Consider the following 27753-nt stretch of genomic DNA (forward strand, 5'->3'; position numbering starts at 1 on the left):
AGGCCTAGACAGGCATAAGAGGCCAAGAGGATACTCCCCCAACATTACCCAATAAGAGAGGATATCTCCCATGGGAGCTTTCACTTTCTCTGTTTTGAACTTTGCAAGGAAAAATTAAAAAGACAGTTTCAAACCATCACAGAAGGATATTCCACAACCTTTCTGGGCAGCCTGTTCCAGTGCTCTGGGACCCTCACAGTGAAGTTCCTCTCTGTCCCTGGAGATGTTCAAGAGCAGACTGAATGAGGCACTTGGTGCCATGGTCTGGTTGATTGGTTAGGGCTGGGTGATAGGTTGGACTGGATGAGCTTGGAGGTCTCTTCCAACCTGGTTGATTCTATGATTCTATGATATCCATTGCCCCTTGTCCTATCACAGGGTGCAAGTGAGAAGAGCCTGTCCCCTCCCTCTTGACCACCAGCCCTCAGATATTTATGAGATCCCCTCTCAGTCTTCTCCTCCCCAGACTGCACAGCCACAGGGCTCTCAGCCACTCCTCACCAGGCAGTGCTCCAGTCCCTTCAGCATCCTTGGAGCCCTCCCTTGGACTCTCTCCAGCAGATCCCTGTCCCTCTTGAACTGGGGAGCCTAGAACTGGATGCAATATTCCAGGTGAGGTCTCAGCAGGGCAGAGTAGAGGGGGAGGAGAACCTCCCTGGATCTGCTGGACACACTCCTCATAGTGCACCCCAGGACCCCATTGGCCTTCTTGGCCACCAGGGCACATTGCTGTCCCATGCAGAACTTGCTGTCCACCAGCACTCCCAAGTCCTTCTCCATGGGCCATGATATCCCCAGTGGCTGGCCAGGGTGTGAAAGGCACTGAGGCCACCTTGGGGTTCACTTCAGAGGAGAGACAGCCCAAGGTTTACCCCAATATGGGAGCTCTGTTGTGACCTTCCTGCAGGAGAAACAGCATGGTCCAGGCAGGGCCTGGGGGAAAGAGCACCTGGGGAGTGCTGGGGGGAGGAGATGAGCAGCCCTGGGGTGCATCACAGGACCTTGCACAGAACCAGTTCTACTGGAACCAGTGGCTGGCAGGATGGAAATTCTGTTTCCAAAATGCTGGGGAAAAAAAATGGAGTTTCCCAACTTACAGAGTACTAATCACTTCAAAAGAAGCACCCTAAAAGTAATGAACATAACCATGGTTACTAAAAGGAAAGGGCTGCACTGAAGTAATGATTGTAACCTTTTGGAAACGCTGTGGTAGGCTAATTATTATCTGCCACTTGGTGTGCAGCTTAGTGTTTGCAGAACTGTGATGTCTTGCTGAAATGGGATGTGCTTTATTCAGCTCTTGGAGTAGTTGATCATTGTACTTCAAAAGCTAGCAAGGCAAAAGAGAACTGAAGTAAAAAACCAGAACTAATAGAATGAAAAAAGAATAAAATAAAAAAGAATAGAATAAAAGAGAATAGTATAAAAATAATAGAATAAAAGAGAATTGAATAAAAAGGAATAGAATGAAAATAGAATAGAATAAAACCCAATAGGATAAAAATACAATAGAATGAAAAAGAATGGGATAAAAGAGAATGGGATAAAAGAGAGTGGGATAAAAGAGTGGAATAAAAAAGAATGGGATAAAAGAGAATGAAATAAATGAGAATGGAATAAAAAGAATGGAATGAAGAAGAATAGAATAAAAAGAATGGAATGAAAAAGAATGGGATAAAAGAGAATGAAATAAATGAGAATGGAATAAAAAGAATGGAATGAAGAAGAATAGAATAAAAAGAATGGAATGAGAAAGAATGGGATAAAAGAGAATGAAATAAATGAGAATGGAATAAAAAGAATGGAATGAAGAAGAATAGAATAAAAAGAATGGAATGAAAAAGAACAGAATAAAAAGAATGGAATGAAAAAGAATATAATGAAAAGAATGGAATGAAAAAGAGTGGAATAAAAAGAATGGAATGAAGAAGAATAGAATACAAAGAATGGAATGAACGAGAATGGAATGAACGAGAATGGAATAAAAAGAAAATGGAATAAAAAGAGAATGGAATTTAAAAAAGAATGGCACGAAAATACAATAGAATAAAAATACAATGGAATAAAAATACAGTAGAGTAAAAGTGGAATAAAAAAGAATGGGATAAAAGAGAATGAAATAAATGACAATAGAATAAAAAGAATGGAATGAAAAAGAACAGAATAAAAGGAATGGAATGAAAAATAATAAAAAGAATGGAATGAAAGAGGTTGGAATGAAAAGAGAATGGAATTTAAAGAATAGAATGAAAATACAATAGAATAAAAATACAATAGAATAAAAATACAGTAGAGTAAAAGAGTGGAATAAAAAAGAATGGGATAAAAGAGAATGAAATAAATGAGAATAGAATAAAAAGAATGGAATAAAAAACAATGGGATAAAAGAGAATGAAATAAATGAGTATAGAATAAAAAAGAATAGAATAAAAGAGAATAGAATCAAAAGAATGGAATAAAAAAGAATGGAATGAAAAAATAGAATGAAAAAGAATGGAATAAAAAAGAATGGCATGAAAAAGACTGGAATAAAAAATTGAATGAAAGAGAATGGAATGTTAGAGAATGGAAAAAGAAATAGAATAGAAAGAATAGAATAAAAAAGAATAGAATAAATAGAATAATAATTTAAAAAAACCACACCACAGAATAAAAACCACAGGCAAGATAGCCTCATGTATGCATTCCTTTCAAGTGCTTGACTTTCTCCAAAACGTTAAACTATTCTATTGTGGGTTTTTTTCCTGGCATTCTAACCTGGGTCTGTTTTTCCGGCCTCTGATTTCCAGACGTCTCGTGGGGAGTTTGACTCCAGTGAATACGAAGTTCGCAGACGGTATCAGGATTTCCTTTGGTTGAAGAGCAGGCTCGAAGAAGCTCATCCCACTCTGATTATTCCAGTTCGTTTGCTTCAACTTCAGTTGTTTTTGCTTCCTTTCTAAGGCGGCTCCAGTTCGATACAGAGATGTGTGAGGTCTTTCTTTAGCCTCTGACATCTCACCAGCATTAAATAACCAATTTTTTTCAGGAGCTTTGTGTGTATGTGCTAGTTAAAACCACCACAGAGTTGTACTTTTTTATGTTTGTGACTGTGCCTTTTGGCAGTAATTTGCAGTCGTTTATGTCCTGGCTTGTTTCTGTTGGTGTTCTCCACTGTGTGCCACAAGAACCATGTCACACCACATTTGAAATGTGGTAACTTGGCAGCAGTTTTTTGGGTGGTGGATTTTACCAGGTATACCTATGGGGTTTTAGTAAATAGAACTAATATTATACTACCCCTAATGCTGTCCAAATGCTACAAGAGATTTCTCTTTTTATTATAATACTCCTAAGATTACCCAAATGCTACAAGAGATTTCTCTTTTTATAATATCGCAATGTTACCCAAATGCTACAACAGATTTCTCTTTTTATTGTGCTTACCCCAATGTTACCCAAGTGCTACAGTAGATTTCTCTTTTTATTATAATACTCCTAATATTATCCACACGCTACAGTAGATTTATCTTTTTTATTACAATACTCCTAATGTTACTCAAATGGTACAATTGATTTCTCTTTTTGTTATGCTAAACCCCAGTGTTCTCCAAGTACTACAACATATTTCTGTTTTTATTACACTAACCCCTAATGTTACTCAAATGCTACAACATATTTCTCTATATTATACTTACCCCAATATTACCCGAATGCTACAATAGATTTCTCTTTTTATTATGCTAAACCCCAGTGTTACCCAAATGCTACAATAGGTTTCTTTTTACTACACTAACCCCTAATGTTACTCAAATACTACAACACATTTCTCTTTTTATTATACTTACCCCTTTAGTTACCCAAATGCTACAACATATTTCTCTTTATGACACTAACCCCTGATGTTACCCAAATGCTACAATAGATTTCTCTTTTTCTTACAATATTCCTAATGTCATCCAAATGCTATTAACATATTTCTCTTTTTATGACACTAACCCCTAATGGTACCCAAATGCTACCACATATTTCTTTTTATTATAACACTCCTAATATTTCCCAAATGCTACAATAGATTTCTCTTTTTGTTACAATACTCCTAGTGTTACCCGAATACTACAACAGATTTCTCTTTCTATTATACTTACCCCAGTGTTACCCAAATGCTACAAGATATTTCTCTTTTTATTATACTTACCCCTATAGTTACCCAAATGCTACAACATATTTCTTTTTTTACTACACTAACCCCTGATGTTACTCAAATACTACAAGATATTTCTCTTTTTATTACACTAACCCCTAATATTACCCAAATGCTATTAACGTATTTCTCATTTTGCTACACTAACCCCTCATGTTACTCAAATGCTACAACATATTTCTCTTTTTACTACACTAACCCCTCATGTTACTCAAATGCTACAACATATTTCTCTTTTTACTACACTAACCCCTCATGTTACTCAAATGCTACAACATATTTCTCTTTTTGCTACACTAACCCCTCATGTTACTCAAATGCTACAACATATTTCTCTTTTTGCTACACTAACCCCTCATGTTACTCAAATGCTACAACATATTTCTCTTTTTACTACACTAACCCCTAATGTTACTCAAATGTTACAAATACTTCTTTTTTTACTACACTAACCCCTAATGGTACTCAAATGCTACAACACATTTCTCTTTTTATTATACTTACCACTTTTGTTACCCAAGTGCTAGAACATATTTCTCTTTTTATGACACTAACCCCTGATGTTACCCAAATGCTACAATAGATTTCTCTTTTTCTTACAATATTCCTAATGTCATCCAAATGCTATTAACATATTTCTCTTTTTATGATACTAACCCCTAATGTTACCCAAATACTACAACATATTTCTTTTTATTATGATACTTCTAATATTTCCCAAATGCTACAACAGATTTCTTCTTTTATTACAATGCTCCTAACGTTATCCAAATGCTACAACATATTTCTCTCTCTCTTATTTTTTTCCCCTTAGCCATTGCCTGAGAAATTCATAATGAAGGGAATGGTGGAACGATTCAGTGAGGAATTCATTGAGACTCGAAGGAAAGCACTCCATAAATTCTTGAACCGCATCGCTGATCACCCAACTTTAACTTTTAATGAAGACTTCAAAATTTTTCTGACTGTGCAGGCCTGGGTAAAGTGACTTTGTTTACAGCTATGTGAAACCCTCTCTTGTGTTAGGAAACTATGTCAGGAGTTCAGTACTCAACTGTGTCCTGCTGTGGCTTGTAACAGAAGAGTCAGGAGAAGGCAGGGGGTTTAGGGAATATTCATCGCCTGAGCTAACGCTTTACTCTCATGTCTTTGGTAATCATACCTGTGGCCATACCTTCCAAAGCAGTTTTTGTTCACAGAATCACAGAATTGTCAGGGTTGGAAGGGACCTCAAGGATTATCCAGTCCCAACCCCCCTACCATGCCTAAGGACACCTCACACTACATCAGGTTGCTCAGAGCCACATCCAGCCTGGCTGCAAAAACCTCCAGGGATGAGGCTTCCACCACCTCCCTGGGCAACCTGTTCCAGTGTCTCACCACCCTCATGGGAAAAAACTTCTTCCTAACATCCAATCTGAATCTCCCCATTTCCATTTCTTTTCCAATCCCTGCAGCCCTATCACTCTCAGACACCCTCAAAAGTCCCTCCCCAGCTTTCTTGTAGCCCCCTTCAGATCCTGGAAGGCCACAAGGAGGTCTCCTCAGAGCCTTCTTTTCTCCAGACTGCACAACCCCAACTCTCTCAGTCTGTCCTCATAGCAGAGCAGCTCCAGCCCTCTGCTTATCCTGGTGGCTCTCCTCTGGACACATTCCAGCACCTCCAGATCCTTCTTGTAATAGGGACTCCAGAAATTGAAACACCGCTCCAGGTGGGGTCATGTTAATGCATTTTGTATTTCTGTGCCAAATTCACAGTATTTCAACTCTTAGGAACAAGTTCTTTACTACAAGGGTGGTGGAACACTGGAATAGGTTACCCAGGGAGGTGGTTGAGGCTCCTTTCCTGGAGATATTCAAAGTGAGGCTCAAGGAGGCCCTGGGCAGCCTGATCTAGTTGGGGATGTCCCTGCTGACTGTGGGGAGGTCAGACTGGATGAGCTTTGGAGGTCTCTTCCAACCTGGACCATTCTATCATTCTATGATAATTCATGTTTTTTGATACACACATAAGAAAGTAGTCTTTAAAATCAATTACTTTTTGCATTTCATCTGCTTTTTCATCAAAAGCTTCTTTTATGAGACTGCTATAAGAATACAGCATTTGAATTCACTGTTGTATTTTTGCAAGATGTGTCCAGTTGAAAATTGTCCTCAGAAAAGCCTGCCTCGAAACTTCAGCACATGTTATTCTAGCAACATATAAAAAGAACTACCACCAAAAAGAAAAAAAAAAGATTCATTACTTCTTCCAGTAGGAACATTGTTTGCTTGTCTCAAAGACTCATTTCTGCAATCGTTACCTCTGCTTTTCTGTTCAAGAAGCTCAGTTGCAAACTAGCTAAGGAATGAAAAGGTGGAGATTCTCCACTATCTTTAATCATTAGAAAGGCTATGGGTAGCAGGTCAAGAGAGGTTCTCCTCCCCGTCTACCCTGCACTGCTGAGGCCACATCTGGAATATTGTGTCCAGTTCTGGGCCCCTCCGTTTAAGAAGGATTTCAGGGAAGTGCTTGAAAGAGTCCAACACAGAGCCTCAAAAATGATGAAGGGAGTGGAAGATCTTCCTTATGAGGAGAGCCTGAGGGAGCTGAGGGCTCTGTAGCTTGGAGAGGAGGAGCCTGAGAGGTGACCTCATTGCTGTTGATAAAGATGTGCAGGGTGAGAGCCAAGAGGCTGGAGACAGGCTCTGCTGGGTGATGCCCAATGACAGCACAAGGGACAGTGGTGGAAGCTGAGGCAGAGGAAGTTCCATGGAAACAGGAGGAAGAATTATTTCCATGTGAGGGTGGCAGAGCACTGAAACAGGCTTCCCAGGAGGGTGTGGAGTCTCCTTCTCTGGAAATACTCAAAACCTGCCTGGATGTGTCCCTGTGTGATCTGCTCTAGGTGATCCTGCTCTGGCAGCGGGTTGGACTGGATGAGTTTTTGAGGTCCCTTCCAGCCCCTAACATTTTTTGATTCATGTGCAAGCATGATATACAGCAAGGCTGTGTTTGCCCAGAAGAGCTTAGCTAACAAACAGACAACAGGTACAGTTCTGACACTGGTCTAATAATTCTAAAGTAAGATTTGGATGCTAAAAAGACATGCAGAGGTTTATGTCTGTAGATTTGTGTTACACTTTTAAGCTCTGCTTAATTGTAAATAAGAGTTTTCCAGAGGTTTCTAACCCAGGACAAAATGCCTGAGGGTGGCTCAACAGAATATTAGAGATTTATTTCATATCACTGGCTCTGCAAATTTCTGTATATCTGAAAACACAGAGAGTTCTTTCTCTTTTCTCCCTGTGGCTTCTTGCTGCTTGCTTCTCTCTGCAACCTTGCTCCTGCCTGAGTAATCTTTGTTTTGGCTGTGTGTGTGAGGTACTGGGGAAGGGAGGGAAGCTGATGGCTGTATTCAGCCTCTCTGGGCTTTGTCCAAAGGGGTGGGAGGGGAAGAGCTGAATTATTGTGTAGTGAAATATTTCTGATGTTCTTACCTGTGAATATATATAAGCATACCCTTTTATAATTTCACATTGAGTCAATTTTTGTAAATCCAATTTCATTTTTGCTTCCAAAATCCTGAGTTAGTGTGGAAAATTTGTTCTGATTTGCTGGGAAGGGGAAAATCCAACCCACAACAATCTGCTTAAGAAAAACAATATTTAAAAGATCCTTATGCATTCTTTTCAGAAATTTTTAAAAAAGCACTTAGAGGGAAAACTTGTCTTGTTGTGTCTTTAGGAACTCTCCTCACACAAGAAGCAGGGCCCCGGATTGCTTAGCAGGATGGGGCAGACAGTGAGAGCTGTAGCGTCATCAGTAAGAGGAGGAGGAGTTAAAAACCGTCCTGAAGTGTTTACAGAAATGAACAATTACATGCAAACATTTAGCCAGAAAATAAGTGTGCTGGACAAGATAGCTCAAAGAATTTACAAGGAGGAAAGAGGTAAGTAAAAAAAACCACAAAGCAGCAGTTTTATTGATTTAAGAAATAGATCGGAAAAGTGAAGTCATTTTCACCATGCCAGGCAAAATGTTTTCTCCAGCAAACAGGGGAAGAGGGAGAGATGTGTTCATACTGTGCTTTTCCTAAGGGTGGTTGTTGTGGCAGATGATAAAATCATAGAATTGTTAGGGTTGAGAGGGGTCTCAAGGATCATCCAGTTCCAACCCTCCTGCCATGGGCAGGGACACCTCACACTACAGCAGGTTGCTCACAGCCACATCCAGCCTGGCTGCAAAAACCTCCAGGGATGAGGCTTCCACCACCTCCCTGGGCAACCTGTGCCAGTGTCTCACCACTGTCATGGTGAAAAACTTCTTCCTAACATCCAAACTGAATCTACCCATTTCTATTTTTTTTCCATTCTCCCCAGTCCTATCCCTCCCTGACACCCTAAAAAGTCCCTCCCCAGCTTTCTTGTAGCCCCCTTCAGATACTGGAAGGCCACAGTAAGGTCTCCTGGGAACCTTCTCTTCTCCAGACTGAACAGCCCCAGCTCTCTCAGTCTATCTCCATAGCAGAGCATCTCCAGCCCTCTGCTCATCCTCATGGCCCTTCTCTGGACACCTTCCAGCACCTCCAGATCCTTCTTGTAACAGAGGCTCCAGAACTGGACCCAGAGCTCCAGGTGTGGTCTGAGCAGAGTGGAGCAGAGGGGGAGAATCCCCTCCCTGGCCCTGCTGGCCACACTTCTCTTGCTGCAGCCCAGGCTCTGCTTGGCTCTCTGGGCTGCAAGTGCTCACTGCTGGCTCCTGTTGAGCTTCTCATCCCCCAGCACCCCCAAGTCCCTCTCCTCAGGGCTGCTCTCCAGCCAGTCCCTGCCCAGCCTGTATTTGTGCTTGGGATTGCCTCAACCTAGCTGCAGGACCTTGCACTTGGTCTTGTTGAACCTCATGAGGTTGGCTTGTGCCCTTCTCTGCAGCCTGTCAAGGTCCCTCTGGATGGATCCCTTCCCTCCAGCCTGTCTGCTGCACCACACAGCTTGGTGTCATCAGCAAACCTGCTGAGGGTGCACTCAATGCCTCTGTCCCTGGCACCGACATAGATGTTGAACACTTTATGTCTGTTCAGTAAAATTTCTAATGCTCAGCACTTGAGAGATTTGATTGTCTGTATGATATAATTTGAAGACCTGCACTGTGTTCTTTAATACCTCAGCCCTTGTGCTTTATTGGCTCTTTTAAAAGGGAAATAGCAGGTTGCTGAAAAGAGTTCCTTTTGATGTCGTTCACTTCAGCGCCAGTAGCTGGCTGAGGTCCACAGGTTGAAGGCACTGGTGCCAAGATGTTTCTTAGAAAACTTGATAAATTTTGACATGCTCCCAAATGCTGCAGGATAGATTTTCTTTCTAGATTTTCTAAGCAGTACTTGGCAGGACACTTAGGTGTGCAGTTGTGGGTATGAGCTGATGATGGCTGTGATTCAGAGAACTTCCCTGCTGCTCCTGAAGGAGCCTAACCTGCCCTATGAGGAGAGGCTGAGAGACCTGGGGCTGTGCAGTCTGGAGGGGAGAAGACTGAGAGGGGATTTAATAAATGTTTATTTATTAATAACCTGAGGACTGGGGGGCAAGAGGGAGGGGACAGGCTCTGCACCCTAGGATAGGACAAGGGGCAATGGACATAAACTACAGCACAAGAGGTTCCACCTCAACACAAGGAAGAACTTCACTCTAAGGGTCCCAGAGCACTGGAACAGGCTCCCCAGAGAGGTTGTGGAGTCTCCTTCTCTGGAGCCTTTCCAGCCATGTCTGGATGTGTTCCTGTGTGACCTGTGCTGTGGCAGGGGGTTGGACTCAAAGGTCTCCAGAGCTCCTTTCAGACCGCTAACATCCTGAGAGCCTGTGAACAGGGGATGCTAATTACATCTTCCATGGAGGGTTTGGTTGGGGATTTTTTGCTCCAGTTATTCTCTAAGTAAACATTGCACTCCTCATGCCACATGGCTTCTTTGTAGCCTTCTTGGACATTTCTTCATTATAAATTCAGCTGTGATGGAGTTGTGTTATCAATATGTGACCTACAGTACTCTAATGTGAATGTGCAGCTTCCAGGTCATATCCAGCCTTGCCCAAGTTTAGTCCTACCAAATGGTACAGTGAATTCTGGGCCTTCTTTCTGCTTACAGATCATCATTTGGCCTAGAGACATAAGAGAAAGATATCATAGGATATCTTTGTGTTTAGATTAATAAGAACTACTATAGGAGTGCTACTATCTTGCCACTGGGTCAGGGCCATCCCAAGCACTAATATAGGCTGTGCAGGGACTGGCTTGAGAGCAGCCCTGAACAAAAGGCCTTGGGGGTGCTGGGGGATGAGAAGCTCAACAGGAGCCAGCAGTGAGCACTTGCAGCTCAGAAACCCAAGCAGAGCCTGGGCTGCAGCAAGAGAAGTGTGGCCAGCAGGGCCAGGGAGGTGATCTTCCTCCTCTGCTCCACTGTGTCCAGTTCTGGAGCCTCTATAACAAGAAGGATCTAGAGGTGCTGGAAGGTGTGAGGATGATCAGAGGGCTGGAGCTCCTCTCCTATGAGAACAGACTGAGAGAGTTGGGGTTGTTCAATCTGGAGAAGGCTCTGAGGAAACCTTCTTGTGGCCTTCCAGTATCTGAAGGGGACTACAAGAGAACTGTGGTGGGTGTCAGAGAGTGATAGGACTGGGGGGAATGGAGCAAAACTAGAAATGGGTAGATTCAGATTGGCTGTTAGGATGAAATTCTTCCCCATGAGGGTGGTGAGACACTGGCACAGTTTGCCCAGGGAGGTGGTGGAAGCCTCATCCCTGGAGGTTTTTGCATCCAGGCTGGATGTGGCTGTGAGCAACCTGCTGTAGTGTGAGGTGTCCCTGTCCATGGCAGGGGGGTTGGAACTGGATGATCCTTGAGGTCTCTTCCAACCCTAACAATTCTGTGACAGCTGGAGCGTACTCCACTGTGTGTTCTGAAGTTTCTGGGACACACCAAGGCTGACAGTTTCAACAACTGAGACAGAATTTGGAGCAGAGGAATTCAGGTCAGTAGAAACAAGTCAAACTGACAGCAGCCTGGGGCTGCTCTGACTCCTGTCTCTCTGTATGAATTCAACATGAAGTAATTGGGGTCATTGGGTGGTCTGAGTACAACTCTTCAGGTCTGCCTTAGTGTGTGTGTCCATTTGAGACACTTGGGACATTTTTGCTGATTGATTTCTAGGAACTGCTTCATCACAAAACATTAATTCATTTCTTTATTCATAAACTGTAAACTGAAGTTTACTTACCTTGGTCATTTGAGCAGATTTAAATGTTAGTCTCAGTCTCTTGCTTTGTTCACAGTAAATGTGAGGTCATGGTTGGTGTCACTTAGACATTGTGGTCAGTAGGTCAAGAGAGGTTCTTCTCTACTGTGCCCTGGTGAGGCCACATCTGGAATATTGTGTCCAGTTCTGGGTACCTTAGTTCAAGAAGGACCTCAGGGATCTGCTTGAGAGTGTCCAGCACAGAGCCACAAAGATGATGACGGGAGTGGAACATCTTCCTTATGAGGAGAGCCTGAGGGAGCTGAGGCCTCTGTAGCTTGGAGAGGAGGAGCCTGAGAGGTGACCTCATTGCTGTTGATAAAGATGTGCAGGGGGAGTGCCCAGAGGCTGGAGCCAGGCTCTGCTGGGTGATGTCCAGTGACAAGGCAAGGGGCAATGGGTGTAAGTTGAGGCAGAGGAAGTTCCATGGAAACAGGACGAATAATTTTTTCCCTGTGAGTGTGACAGAACACTGGAAGAGGCTACCCAGGGGGGTTGTGGAGTCTCCTCCTCTGGAGATATTCAAGACCCACCGGGATACATTCCTGTGTGATGCATCTAGCTGATCCTGCTCTGGCGGGGGGGTTGGACTGGAGGAGCTTTCAAGGTCCCTTCCATCCCCTAACATTCTGTGATTTGTTAGTGAGCAAAAGAGTAACACACACTGTATGTTCCCATTAAGAGTATCTTAATGAGATGAAGGAGTATGGCCCCATCCACACGCTGTGGTCGGCGTCGGAGGAGGACGTAGCAGACTGCCTGAAGGGTGTCGCCAGCTGCATCGACAAGTGCTGCAAGGCTACGGAGAGGCGGATGGCAGGGCTCTCGGAGAACCTCCTGCCCGTTCTGCACGAGTACATTCTCTACAGTGAGATTCTGATGGTAAGATTTCCTTAAGGATTGCTTATTATAGGCTGTGTGTGACATATGACTCAGTCCAGTGAAACACTCTAGAAGAGAATTTGTGATGCATGACGTGGTGGGTTGAAATTCTCTCCTCCCCCCCCGCCCCCAACATAAAATTGCCAGACCAGGTCAGGTGGAAGCAAATCATAGAATCAGAGAATCAACCAGGTTGGAAGAGACCTCCAAGATCATCCAGTCCAACCTATCACCCAGCTCTATCCAATCAACCAGACCATGGCACTAAGTGCCTCATCCAGGCTTCTCTTGAACATCTCCAGTGATGGCGACTCCACCACCTCCCTGGGCAGCACATTCCAATGGGAAATCACCCTCTCTGTGAAGAACTTCCTCCTAACATCCAGCCTAGACCTCCCCTAGCACAACTTGAGACTGTGTCCTCTTGTTCTGCTGCTGGATGCCTGGGAGAAGAGACCAAGCCCCACCTGGCTACAACCTCCCTTCAGGTAGTTGTAGACAGCAATGAGGTCTCCCCTGAGCCTCCTCTTCTCCAGGCTAAACACCCCCAGCTCCCCCAGCCTCTCCTCACAGGGTTTGTGCTCCAGACCCCTCCCCAGCTTCGTTGCCCTTCTCTGGACACCTTCCAGTACCTCAACATCTCTCTTGAATTGAGGAGCCCAGAACTGGACACAGGACTCAAGGTGTGGCCTGACCAGTGCTGAGCACAGGGGAAGAATAACCTCCCTTGTCCTGCTGGCCACACTATTGCTGATCCAGGCCAGGATGCCATTGGCCTTCTTGGCCCCCTGGGCACACTGCTGGCTCATGTTCAGCTACTATCAACCAGCACCCCCAGGTCCCTCTCTGCCTGGCTGCTCTCCAGCCACTCTGTCCCCAGCCTGTAGTGCTGCTTGGGGTTGTTGTGGCCAAAGTGTAGAACCCTGCACTTAGCCTTGTTAAATCTCATCCCATTGGACTCTGCCCACCCATCCAGCCTGTCCAGGTCCCTCTGCAGGACCCTTCTACTCTCCAGCAGATCAACACCTGCTCCTAACTTGGTGTCATCTGCAAACTTACTGATAATGGACTCAATTCCTTCATCCAGATCATCAATAAATATATTGAACAGGATGGGGCCCAGCACTGATCCCTGGGGGACACCACTAGTGACTGGTTGCCAACTGCATGTGGCACCATTCACCACCACTCTCTGGGCCCAGCCCTCCAGCCAGTTCTTGACCCGTTTCAGAGTGAATGAAGCTGTATTGACAAGCAAAACTACAATCTAAAATGAAATGCAACAAATATGTACAAAATAGACCATGTTTACATCTATGTACAAATATTTACAATTGATAAACAGCACAAGAAGCCCCTGGACAGACCAGGGTGGGGGCTACTGATAGCTTCCCCTTCCCTGCTCCCTGCCCCCCGTACACAATAGAGGAGAGAGAAGAGCAGAGAGTTAGTTTTTAGTACTTAGCCACAACAAAGAACACAGCCAAGGTCAGCCAAAGCCAGCAGAAGCCTCAGGCAGAGCAGAGGAAGCGAAAAGAGGGAAACTTAGTTTACAGATCTGTGTTTTATGTTTATTATCTGTCTAATGGGATTATTTAGAGCTCAGCATCATTTTCCTTTTCACATCCAGTGGTGATTTATTTACATTCTACACGCTTTCTGTTCAAGATCTGTGGAAAATTTTCCAGTCACAGCCTGAAACTATGACAGATGAACCTGGTTTTGCAGCCCCTCCTATTGACTGTTGTTACCAAACCCTGCACATTGTGGGAATAGCTGTCCGTCAGCAGGGGATCTGGTTGTTCCTGTTTCCCTTCCTAATCAGGCAAGGGGGGCCACTTCCAGATGAGAAGAGCTTCATAGTTCTGTGTGGCAGGCTGCCCATGGGAGCTGTTGATACAGATGGTCTGGGTCTGCCTTCTTCAGAGACCTCTGCGTTGTAGCAGAGAGGCAGGAACACAGAATGGTTTAGGGAACAGCAGCTAAGAACCTCCTCTGACACTGCTGAAATATGAACTCACTGAGTAACAGATTGTGTGGGGGAAAAGGAGTGGAGAGGTTTTTCCCTTTCTAGGAGATGTTCCCAAGCTAGGTTTTCTTTTTCCAGAACAGCAGGGAACTTCCAGTCCCTGTGCCATTACGTCACCATGTGTTAGTCTGTGCCACAAGCTGATGGTCTCAGTTCCTTTTATGTGTGTACTTCCCTTGCACTTTGAGAGAACATGAAAAATCCAGCTACGGAGCTGATAAACTCAGTGCTGATGGGGAGTCATTAAATGACTGAATTCAGCATGTCATAGTTCCCACTCTGCACAGGAAATGTGTACAAACCTCTTGTTGTCTAGGTTTTGGCCAATGCAAGCTGCAGTCTCTGTTCTTGCCTTACTGCTGGGGAACCTCCTGCAGTGGTTTCTGAGTGGGGCTGAGAGTGTGCTACAGGCCAGAGGTGAAGGGAGACCCAAGTTAATTAAACCTTTGCTGGCACTGTGCAGAGCACTGCCAGTTTCTCACTCAGACTTAGCTACTGAGAGGTTAAGAATTACTGAAGCAGTGACTGCTGTCTTTCAAACAAGCTTCAGCAAAAGAGGGGCCGTGCAAAGCCTCCTGCAGCTCACATGTACCTGCAGGTAGATGGTGGTGGGCTCTTGCTGCAAGGAGAGGCCATCCTAGCCATTGCAGGTCTGCTTTCTCTGCCCCACTTCCTCACTGATGCTTCAGAATTTCTGTCTGTTGCCCCTAGCCTTCATGCTGCTGAAAAGATGTTGCCTGCCCCTTGTCTTCTAGTTTGCAGCCCAGCTGGGGTGGGTTAAAACTAACCCCCAACTAATTTGGAGAATAACCCCCCAAAAATAAAATTTGCCAGACCAGCTCAGTTGGAAGCAAATGAAGCTCTATTTACAAGGAAAACTAAACTCTAGAGATATGAAATGCAATGAATATGTACAAATTATACATATTTTTGTATAATAGTTACAACTTATAAACAACTCAAGAAAACCCACCTGGACAAAACCAGGGCTTACATGGTTAGAATCATAGAATCAGTCAGGGTTGGAAGGGACCACAAGGATCATCCAGTTCCAACACCCCTGCCATGGGCAGGGACACCTCACACTACAGCAGGCTGGCCACAGCCTCATCCAGCCTGGCTGCAAACACCTCCAGGGATGGGGCCTCAACCACCTCCCTGGACAACCCATTCCAGGCTCTCACCACTCTCATGGGGAAGAACTTCTTCCTCACCTCCAGTCTGAATCTCCCCACTTCCAGCTTTATTCCATTCCCCCCAGTCCTGTCACTACCTGATAGCCTAAAAAGTCCCTCCCCAGCTTTCTTGTAGCCCCCTTCAGATACTGGAAGGCCACAAGAAGGTCACCTTGGAGCCTTCTCTTCTCCAGACTGAACAGCCCCAACTCTCTCAGTCTGTAATCTGTTAGCTCCCTTCTGTCTCCCCCTGTACAAGGGAAAAAGAGAAAAGCAGAGAGTGTCTTGTTAGTCACAACAAAGAAATGCAGCCCAAGGTCAGCAACAGCCAAACAGAAGTAACCAACTAGTATCTGCCAGAGTGAAGAAGCCAAGGAAGAGAAGAAGTTAATTTATACAACTAACTTTGTGTTAGTTATCAGACCCATGGGATTATTTAGACCTTATCATAATTTTCACTTTACATCCAATGGTAATTTATTTACATTCTATCACTTTCCACTCAAAAGATGTGGAAAATTTCCTAGGCATCAGCCTAAAACTGCTACATGAGCTCACCTCAGGTGGTTCTCTTTTTTGTCCAGAGCACAGAGGTTTCTGTGGACAAACCCCAGACTGACTACCTGGCTCTTCATACACGTATCAGAAGTTGCTGTTGCTCCTTTAATTATTTATTTTTGCCCTCCCTGCAGTATTCTTGATGCTTGGATGTTTGCAACACAGCATTAGGCTGCCATGAAATCCTGTCTGGGGGCAAAGCTTCCTCCAGGAGCTCATTCCTTTTCTACAACCATTTCAGAATCACAGAATCACAGAATCAACCAGGTTGGAAAAGACCTGAGAGATCATCAAGTCTGATCTGTTACCTAATACCTTATACCTCGTGACAACTAAACCATGGCTCCACATCCAAGCTTTTTTTTAACACCTCCAGGGATGGTGACTCCACCACCTCCCTGGGCAGCACATTCCAAGGGCAGATCACTCTTTCTGTGAAGAGCTTTCTCCTCGCCTCAAGCCTAAACTTCCCCTGGCACAGCTTGAGACTGTGTCCTCTTGTTCTGTCACTGGTTGCCTGGGAGAAGAGACCAACCCCCACCTGGCTACAACTTTCTCTTCAGGTAGTTGTAGACAGCAATGAGGTCTCCCCTGATCCTCCTCTTCTCCAGGCTAAACACCCCCAGCTCCCTCAGCCTCTCCTCACAGGGCTGTGCTTCAGACCCCTCCCCAGCCTTGTTGCCCTTCTCTGGACACCTTCCAGCATCTCAATGCCCTTCTTAAACTGAGGAGCCCAGAGCTGGACACAGGACTCAAGGTGTGGCCTGACCAGTGCTGAGCACAGGGCAGAATGACTTCCCTGCTCCTGCTGGCCACACTATTGCTGATGCAGGCCAGGATGCCATTGGCCTTCTTGGCCACCTGGGCACACTGCTGGCTCATGTTCAGCTGCTGTCAAGCAGTACCCCCAGGTCCCTCTCTGCCTGACTGCTCTCCAGCTGCTCTGTCCTGAGCCTGTAGTGCTGCATGGGGTGGTTCATTTGCCATGGATTTTTATTTTTCCTGTAGCTCACTTCCCTTTCACACTGCTGGTCATGCTAAAGATAGAGCAGGGGCAGTCACACACTGGTAAAAGCTGTTTGCAGAGGTGTGGTCAATTAACCCCTCATGGCAGGGACCTTTGCACAGTGCTGCCAGCATCATGTGCAGCTGTCCAGAAGGTGTGGTCACTGCAATACAGCCCTTGTATTTTCCAGTCTTGGGAGTTCAGCTCAGGGGAAAAAAGATGCATTCATAGCTAAAATATTTACTTCTCTGGACTGTCTTTTTCTTAACTCACAGAATGAATCTGGGGAATGCAGAGTACTGCTGTGCCTCAGGGTACAAACTCTGGTTAGGATTCCACATGCAATTATTTGAGAGTTTTGGGGCAGGGTACCATTAAATATTGCACTAAAAGTTTGTAAAAGTCTATTACTATGTTTTGAAAACACAGTGCCTCTGTTTGCCATTACAAGTCAGCACCTGTAGTGCATTAATAATGAAATACCTTGTAGCTTACCTTACAGGTTAAGGAATGTTTGTGATAACATTGCCCAATAGTCACTGAAACAGTTTTCAGAGGCAAAAGAAATAATGACAAAAGAGAAAATATTTGTAATATGAAGAAAGGCTTTTCCAGACATACTTGTTTTGCTTTTGTGATCACAGACAACCATTCTCTGTGTTTATCTAACCAAAAGATACTCTGAGCTATTGAAGCAGAAATGTATGAGCATCAGTGTGTGTCTGTTGCTCAGAATTGTCCACAGTCAGGCTTATCAATTGTTTTTCTACCTGTTCAGAATGAAACTTTGACAAAAATACTTTACTATTAAGCTCCTAAATGATTCCTTTGTATTTGTTAAATTAGAGCAAACATTTCAAGGAGAATTCAGTCAGATAAGACAGCTGGAGAAGGTGGAGCAGCTTGTACCTTGTGCTGTTGCAACATGCCCTGTGCTAGAGGTGAATACTGAAAATCCCTTTAGTGTCTGCAGGTGAAGCAGTAAAAGCAGGTGTGGCAAGGCAGAAGGTTTTGAGATTTGTAACTGTGTATGTCCTGGTTCTGGTTGGTTATTAGAAGCTAGACTAAAGTTGTTTCTGTGAGACAAGTACTCTTCAGTGTGTTTTTACAGATGAGGAAACTAAGGCCAAAGAGAAATTCTAAGGCTTCAAGCTAGAGAAGAACAATGGCTTCAAACTAGAGAAGAGCAGAGTTAGACTGGGTATTAGGAAAAAGTTCTTTGCTATGAGGGTAGTGGAACACTGGAACAGGTTGTCCAGGGAGGAAACTAAGGCAAATAGAAATTTATAATGCTTCAAGCTAGAGAAGAGCAGAGTTAGACTTAGTGTTAGGAACAGGTTCTTTGCCATGAGGGTAGTGGAACACTGGAACAGGTTGTCCAGGGAGGAAACTAAGGCAAATAGAAATTTGTAAGGCTACAAGCTAGAGAAGGGCAGATATAGATTGGATATTAGGAACAGGTTCTTTACTATGAGGGTAGTGGAACACTGGAACAGGTTGACCAGGGAGGAAGCTAAGGCAAATAGAGATCTGTAAGTCTTCAAAGCTAGAGAAGAGCAATGGCTTCAGACTGGAGAGGAGCAGATTTAGATTGTATGTTAGGAACAAGTTCTTTACTATGTGGGTAGTGGAACACTGGAACAGGTTGCCCAGGGAGGAAACTAAGGCAAATAGAAATTTGTAAGGCCACAGAGCAAAGGAGTGTTGGACATGGAAGATTTCTTCATAGTACAGTCCAGCTTGTCCCTTCTAATTATTTTTTGACTTTATGCTAAACATCCAATACTTTGTCAGACAGTTTTAATAGGTAAAAATAATAAATGTATAATAATAGTTAATAAATAATAGTTAATAAATACTTGGTGTATGATATATAGTTAATATATAATGAATGATTAATATACCATGAATAATTAATGTATGCTAAATAATAGATAGTGAGTCATTTCTATATAATCCATAATATATAGTAAGTCATTTATATATAATAATATATAACAAATAATTAATATCTAAAAAGCTATAAAATAATAATGTAACACATAATTACCTGTGCTGAAAATAATCCCAGGTATCCACGTTCCAACATCTATCATTCTTAGGATAGATTGGCAGGTTTGGCACTTCCAAAATAGTACTGCAGGTGAAAGTCACAACTTCAGTAGTGCCTGATAGAACATTTTTAAGTCATTTGTTCCACTTTATGTTGTAACTGACTTGAAGACGATTTTGTTCATGAGACTTGGCAAAATCCTGTTGCTCTTTTAGAATGGTAAGTGGAGCTGATACTAAGTAAACTGTTGTTATAGATTTATTTCCTCCTACAACTGTAGCAATGATGCTGTAGATGGCCAATTAGATTTACTGAGACTCTTGGAAGGCACATAAGATAAAATATAAGTATTGAAAACTATGATTTGGGGATTTTTGGGGGGTAGGGGGTGTTAAGTACATGTATTACCACATCAAAATTATCAAATGGTAGCATTCTGTGGTCTTGCTTAATTTTTTAAATAGCCAAGTTGCTTGATGGTTTTCTGAATAGATGGCTAAAATTTGGTGCAGTTTTACTTCTTGTTTGGTTTCTTTTTTTCTTTCTATTCAGGGTGTATTGAAAAGGAGAGACCAAATCCAAGGCGAGCTTGACTCAAGAGTTGATGCTTTAGCCAATAAAAAGACAGAAAAGGATCTGGTGAGTATGTGCAGCAAGCTGAAATCTTGCAGGCTTCATTCTCAACTGCAGAAGGTTGAATAGAGCAGGTAGTCTGAAGCCATGCTTTGTGCCTGGACAGTGCCTCTGTATTTCTGATCATGATTCTTTAAAGCTTTTATCTTTGTAGCTGTGCATGGCAGGCAAGATGCAGCATTTCAGTCGATAGGCTGCTGGAGCAAAGCTCAGGTCATCGTGGGTGACCACTGTGCTTTGTCAACACACACTGCACTGCAGCTTATTTTTAGCACTCTTGTTTACTTCCAGACTAGGAGTTAAAAGAAAGACAGACTTGCTGCAGTGCTCTTGTGGTCCTGCTCTGGCAGGGGGGTTGGACTTGACGATCTCCACAGGTCCCTTCCAACCCCTAACATCCTCTAGCTGCTGCTCCATTGATGTGGAAGGTGATTAGAATGAACAAAGCTGTTCATTACACTTGCTTAAATAAAAGGTTCTGGGTTCTTTTCTCTTAGATTTCTGTCACATCTGGTTGGACCCAGGGATATTTTTTTTTTTACTTCCAGTATGACCCCTTCATTCATTCTAGTGGGCTCAGACTGTAACTGGTAGCCTGTGGGGACAGGCATCCCCAAACCCATCAGCAAGGCTCAGTGGGACACTTAAAAGAAACTTCTGAGATGAGGATTGGCATTTAAGTCTACATAATGACATTGAGTGTAGTGTTAACCCAAAAGGCTGTGCAGTGTAAATGATATATAAAAATTTCTAAGTAATTGTTTAGTACATCAAAGCAGAATGATAGAATTGTCAGGGTTGGAAGGGACCTCAAGGATCAGCCAGTTCCAACCCCTCTGCCATGGGCAGGGACACCTCACACTACAGCAGGTTGCTCACAGCCACATCCAGCCTGGCTGCAAAAACCTCCAGGGATGAGGCTTCCACCACCTCCCTGGGAAACCTGTTCCAGTCTCTCACCACCCTCCTGGGGAAGAACTTCTTCCTAACATCCAATCTGAATCTCCCCGCTTCTATTTTTGCTCCATCCCCCCCAATCCTATCACTCCCTGACACCCTCAAAAGTCCCTCCCCAGCTTTCTTGTAGCCCCCTTCAGATACTGGAAGGCCACAAGAAGGTCACCTCGGAGTCTTTTCTTCTCCAGACCGAACAACCCCAACTGTTTCATCTGTCTCCATAGGAGAGGATAAAGTCCTTGCAGTTTAGATGCTTTTTAATAGGATTGTTGTCATTAGCTTGCATGTAAAGATGAGCTGTTTAGATAGCTTTCAGCACTTGAAATGCATCATTTTATATGATTTCTTGTCACTGAGCTGAATAAATGTATGTATCTATTACCACTGTGATATCAACAATGGCTGGAGTGTATTTTCCAGTTGTTTGCCTCTGTGTTCTGCAGTGGGACAGCAAGTTGTAAGCCTCTGTTGTTTGTTTGGGTTTTTCCCCCTGAAGCACAAATTTGGTATGCTTACACCTTATATTGTCCTCTCACTTCACTGCCTTGGAGCTCTCTAAACTCTTCTTGTTCCTTTGCTGCTTCTCCTGTCATTTGTCTTTACCTGTAAAGTTTGAAGCTCATATAAAATGCAGGGAGGATGGTTAACTTGGAGAAGGTCCCTAGGCTGGGCTTGGGGCAGTGTGAGTCCTCTGCTGGCTGCAGACCACTGTATTCCCATGCTACCTTCTGTGGGTACAGAAAGACCCAAGGCTGGCTCCTCCTGTATCCTACCCATGTCCCCAGCAGCCTGTGCCACCTGTGCTGTTCAATTTTTTTATCAATGCTACAGACACTGGGATCAAGTGCACCATCAGCAGTGTGCAGATGACACCAAGCTGAGTGGTGCTGTTGATACACCAGAGGGACAGGAGGGCATCCAGAGGGACCTGGACAAGCTGCAGAGGTGGTGCCCAGGTGAACCTCATGAGGTTCAACAAGAGCAAGTGCAGGGTCCTGCATCTGGGCCAGAACAATCCTCACTATCAATACAGACTGGGGGAGGAGGGGATAGAAAGCAGCCCTGAGGAAAAGGACTTGAGGGTGCTGATGGATGAGAAGCTGGACAGGAGCAGGCAGGGTGAGCTTGCAGCACTGAAGGCCAGTGGCAGCCTGGGCTGCATCAAATGCTGTGTTGTCAGCAGAGCCAGAGAGGTGATTCTGCCACTGTGCTCTGGTGAGACCTCACCTGGAGTATGTGTACAGGTCTGGAGCCCTCAGTATAGGAAGGACATGGACCTGATGGAGAGGGTCCAGAGGAGAGCCATGAAAATGCTCAGGGGGTTGGAGCAGCTCTGCTATGAGGACAGGCTAAGGGAGCTGGGGGTGTTCAGCCTGGAGAAGAGAAGGCTCTGGGGAGACCTAATAGCAATCTGCCAGTACCTGAAGGGGGCTACAGGAAGGCTGCAGAGAGACTGTTTGCAAAGGCCTGCAGGGACAGGATGAGGGACAATGGCTTCAAAGTAGAGCAGAGCAGATTGAGATTGGATGTGAGGAACAAGTTCTGCACCATGAGGGTGGAACACTGGAACAGGTTGCCCAGGGAGGTGGTTGAGGCTCCTTCCCTGGAGATACTGAAGGTGAGGCTGGACAGGGCTGTGGGCAACCTGATCTAGTTGGGGATGTCCCTGCTGAGTGCAGGGAGATCAGGCTGGATGAGCTTTGGAGGTCCTTTCTGGCCAGTCTATGATTCTTTGAGTGCCTGCAGCATGCATTAGTTGCATTGCATGTAAGTACAGTATATATGAAGAAGGATCCTGGATCCCTTCTAACTATTCTATGATTCTGAGAATTTATTCTGGCAGATAGGAGTGCTGTGCATCATTGCAAAAGTCAGTTGTATGCAACTAGTTATAGAATCATAGAATCACAGAATGGTCTGAGTTGGAAGGGACCTCCAAAGGTCATCCAGTCCCCCCCTCTGCAGTCAGCAGGACATATTCAACTAGATCAGGTTGCCCAGAGCCCTGTCCTCCTGCCTTGGCATTATCTTTCCAATCCCTCTTTTTCTTACTGATTTAAAACGACCCATTTCTGAGAGCCTGATTTCTCTCAGAGCAGTAAAGCAGATGTCTGTTAGATTAATCAGATCATCAGATCCTGTGTTCTCTAATTGAGTGGCAGCTGTACTCTGAAGACTTTTTCTTAATTAGAAATTGAAGGCTTTTGCTATTAATGAAAGCTTGGCCACAGAAAATGGCCAAGAGAGGTTCTCCTCCCCTCGACTCTGCCCTGCTGAGACCTCACCTGGAATATTGCATCCAGTTCTGGGCTCCCCAGTTCAAGAGGGACAGGGATCTGCTGGAGAGAGTCCAAGGGAGGGCTACAAGGATGCTGAAGAGATTGGAGCACTGCCTGGTGAGGAGAGGCTGAGAGCCCTGGGGCTGTGCAGTCTGGAGAGGAGAAGACTGATAGGGGATCTGATCAATGTCTATCAATATCTGAGGGCTGGGGGTCAAGAGGGAGGGGACAGGCTCTGCTCAGTTGCACCCTGGGATAGGACAAGTGGCAGTGGATATAAACTCCAGCACAGGAGGTTCCACCTCAACATGAGGAGGAACTTCTTCACTGTGAGGGTCCCAGGGCACTGGAGCAGGCTTCCCAGAGAGGTTGTGGAGTCTCCTTCTCTGGAGCCTTTGCAGCCCTGTCTGGATGTGTTCCTGTGTGACCTGTGCTGGATTCTGTGGTCCTGCTCTGGCAGGGGAGTTGGACTGGAAGATCTCCAGAGTTCCCTTCCAACCCCTAACATCCTGTGATCTGTAATGGTGTACTGCTGGTTTCAACCATTTTTACCTTTTAACTGTTTCCTTGATCAGTTTTTAAAATTATATCTTAATTTTTATTATGTGTTGAAATATTTTGCTGACATTTCTAATCAGACTGGTTTCAGAATGCAAGGTGGTCATAAGACAGGTGCTGTTGCTGGAATTGGTGGCAAACACTGCCTTTGGCTGTATTTGCTTATTTTTGATCCTCAGTAGAACTCAGGTAGCTTCTAATGGTCTCACAGATGTCAGACTGAACTTGTCAGTGAGATCCAGTAGCCAGAAATTCTGCTGACAATGAGTGGCACAAACTTTAATCGCATTTGAAGTACACTTCCACTGTAGATAAGGAATCTCAGAGCTGACTTGAGAGCTGATAAAAGACTGGGAGATCTTCAGCATGGGTCACAGCAAATATTAAATGAGGTAACAACCAGGAGAATGCAAAACAATCCTGAGGTCAGTGCAGCTGAAATAGGCTGGAATGGCAAATTAAACCTTAGGAGATGTGTGGTGGTTTTAGGATGATGCCTAGGAAAATTTTGCACAGATTGAGATTGTAAATAAATTCACCATTGGATGTAAAAGGGAAAATCAGGATAAGGTCTGAATAATGGCATTGGTCTGATTACTAACATAAAGTTAGTTGGATAAACAAAAATCTTTCTCTTTTCAGCTTCTTCCCTCCAGCAGATACCAGTTGATGGCTTTTGCTTGGCTATTGCTGACCTTGGCTGCATTCTTGCTGTGGCTGAGTATTAACAAACTACTCTCTGCTCTTCTCTTTCTCTTGTCCCTTGTACAGGGGAAAAGGGGGAGATGAGGAGAAAGATGTTGGTAACCCCCTGGTTTTGTCCAGGGATGCTCTTGTGTTGTTTCTAAATTGTAAATACCTGTAAATATTATATATTTGGTACAGATTAATTGCATTTCATATTTCTATATATTATTTTTGCTTGTAAATAGAGCTCCATTTGCTTTCCAACTGAGCTGATCTGGCAAATTTTATTTTGGGGGTAATTTCAACCCACCACAGAGATGTCAGGCTCACTGGCTGGGAAAAAAAACAAAACAAAACAAAACAAAGCAAAACAAAACAACAAAAAAAACCCCACACAAAAAAAACACAAACATTTTCTGGACTTCTGCTTCTGGCACCAAGTTTTGGAACGTTGCTTGTAGTGCTGCTACTACTTGTAGTGCTAAAGAGCCAAAGCCAACTTTGTAGGAGTAGGAGTCCATGAAGAAGGCAGTTGTTCGGGGTATGGAAGGTTTGGAGACTGATTCTGGATGAGAGCTTTGAGAGAGATACTTGGGAAGACTTGGTGTCCTCCTGCTTATCTAGACATTTCTTACCCCCAGAGCTCTGACTCCAGGGTCTGGCTGCATCACTCCATTCTGAAGGCATACACAGCCATGCTACTGCATCCCTCTGTGGTCTGGGAGTCATTAACAGCTCTGGTACTGCCACTAGTTCTAGTAGTAATTCTGACACAAGATTAGCATAATGTGCTCTGACAGAACCAGATAAGCATTAAATGCTATCTTAAGGATGTTAGTGTTCAGGCTTGAAGCTGAGCAGGAAAGAGATGAAATGCTGAGTCTATCATATTCTGAATATATCTCATGTTTTCACTCCAGGCTAAAAAAGATTGGCATCACCAAGCTGTAGTTGGATTAGTTCATGGAGCATGCTGTTTTGCATAGTATCACAGACTCACAGAAAAGGAAAGGACCTCCAGAGATCATGTGTCGGTGTGAGCTGAAATTCCCCCCCCACCAACAACAACCAGGCTAGCTCAGTCTGGAAGCAAATGAAAAGCTGTATTTACAAGCAGATGAAATGCAATGAATATGTACAAATATACAAAATTCACAACATTCACAAATATATACAATCAACAGAAAAAGCACAACCGATCTCCCTTTGCTTCCCCCCAAGGGGACCCTCCCAAAGGGGCCTCCCTCTCCCAGGAGCTTCCCCCCCAGACCCCCCTGGACAGAGAAGCAGAGTTTAGTTAGAACAGAAGGTTGTTAACTTAGCTGCCAAGGTCAGTACGTGTTATCTTCAGCCAGAAGAGAAGAAGAAGAAACAGCAGCCAGACAGCCCAGCAACTGCCCCCACTGCCGAACGCAGAATGTGCCGAATGCCTGCTTTGTTTTGGGTAATAGTTCTTAAACATTTCTATCTATCCAATGGAAGTGTTTAGAACAATCGTTAATTTGCTTTCTTACACCCAATAGTGACTTATTTACATTCTTTCACTTTCTCTGTTTTGAACTTTGCAAGGAAAAATTAAAAAGACAGTTTCAAACCATCACAGTCCACCCCTTCTAAACAATTCCATTGGCTGCTACTATCATTTATCTAATCTATAATAATATCTACAACAATAGGTGAATAAAGACCATAGTCCATTCCGGCTATCTCAGATGTAGATGATTCAAAAGAGCCAAATCACAGGAAAAACAGCAAACAATTTGTTTCCTCACAGATGGAGCGAAGAAAGGAACAGGGACTCTCAGGTGACTCAGGGCTCTCAGGGTTCGTGCACCGTAGATCTCATGGACTCTCCTCTTGGGCGCGATGCTGTATCTGCGCAACACTCTGAATTTAACCTCTCTCAGCCAAAGTTAGATTTCTTTGTGGAATACACTGAATTTCACCATTTTCTTGCATCACCCAATAGGTGTGACCAGGACCTTCAGCAGAAACCACCCCTCGGACAGGTTTGGCCTCTCCTGAAGGAGAAAATACCCAAACAGTTTTGCCTAACAGATTCTTTTCTCTGATAACAGGAACTCTATCACCTTCTTCCTTTCGCAACAAATCTGACTGGGCAGGTCCAGCTCGATTCACTGAACCTCTACTATTCACCAACCAGGTTGCTTGTGCTAAATGTTTCTCCCAGTTTTTCAAAGATCCACCCCCCATGGCTTTGAGAGTGGTTTTCAGCAAACCGTTGTAGCGTTCGATCTTCCCTGCAGCTGGTGCATAGTAGGGAATGTGGAATATCCACTCGATGCCGTGCTCTTTGGCCCAGTTTTTTACAAGATTGTTCTTGAAGTGAGTTCCGTTGTCTGACTCAATCCTCTCTGGAGTTCCGTGTCTCCACAGGATTTGTCTCTCCAGGCCAAGAATGGTGTTACGTGCAGTTGCATGAGGAACTGGATAAGTTTCCAGCCATCCAGTGCTTGCCTCTACCATAGTCAGCACATACTGCTTACCAGATCGAGAACGAGGTAGAGTGATGTAGTCAATCTGCCAGGCTTCACCATACTTGTACTTGGACCATCGGTCACCGTACCACAAGGGCTTGATCCGCTTTGCCTGCTTAATAGCAGCACAAATGTCACAGTCATGGATGACTTGTGTGATAGCATCCAGGGAAATGTCAATGGATCTGTCACGAGCCCATCGGTAGGTTGCATCTCTGCCTTGATGTCCTGACGAGTCATGGGCCCACCGAGCTAAGAACAGCTCACCTCGGTGTTTCCAATCAAGATCAGGATCAGGATCAGAGTTTGTGTCCACCTGGGAAACTCTTGCAGCTAGATCTGCCTGATGGTTGTGTTGTTGTTCCTCTGTAGCTTTGCTCTTAGGAATGTGAGCATCGATGTGTCTCACTCTCACTGGGATTCTCTCAATGCGAGCAGCAATGTCTTGCCACAGATCTGCAGCCCAGATTGGCTTTCCTTTTCTCTGCCAGCCATTCTTCTTCCAGTCTTTCAGCCAACCCCACAAGGCATTGGCTACCATCCACGAGTCGGTGTAGAGATAAAGCTTTGGCCATCTCTCACGTTCAGCTACGTTAAGAGCTAGCTGGACAGCTTTTACCTCTGCAAATTGACTGGATTCTCCTTCTCCATCTCTCGCTTCTGCAACTCTGCGCGTTGGGCTCCACACTGCAGATTTCCATCTCCGTTTGTTCCCAACAAGACGACAGGAACCGTCTGTGAACAAAGCGTATCCCTTGTCATCATCAGACAGATCACTGTAAGGAGGAGCTTCCTCAGCACGAGTTACTCTCTCCTCTGGAGGTTTAGCACAGCTTGTGCCTTCTGGCCAGTTTGTGATCACCTCCACCAAACCAGGCCTTTCGAGATTTCCCATTCGAGCTCGCTGTGTTATCAGAGCCATCCACTTAGACCAGGTAGCATCTGTTGCATGATGTGGTGAAGAACCTTTGCCTTTGAACATCCAATTCAGAA

The 27753-nt window shown here is 44.4% G+C and overlaps 1 protein-coding gene across 1 annotated transcript in view; it reads left to right on the forward strand.

Annotated features, from left to right (window-relative positions):
- Positions 1-27753, forward strand: part of SNX7 (sorting nexin 7) — a 66267-nt gene that overhangs the window by 12559 nt on the left and 25955 nt on the right. The window contains exons 3-7 of the mRNA XM_054384035.1: positions 2790-2900; positions 4998-5162; positions 7911-8115; positions 12128-12327; positions 19701-19787. Coding sequence (XP_054240010.1) covers positions 2790-2900; positions 4998-5162; positions 7911-8115; positions 12128-12327; positions 19701-19787 — 768 coding nt within the window. The remainder of the gene's footprint in view (positions 1-2789; positions 2901-4997; positions 5163-7910; positions 8116-12127; positions 12328-19700; positions 19788-27753) is intronic.

This window comes from Indicator indicator, chromosome 10 (assembly GCF_027791375.1).
Source record: "Indicator indicator isolate 239-I01 chromosome 10, UM_Iind_1.1, whole genome shotgun sequence".
In the NCBI taxonomy this organism is placed as follows: Eukaryota; Metazoa; Chordata; class Aves; order Piciformes; family Indicatoridae; genus Indicator; species Indicator indicator.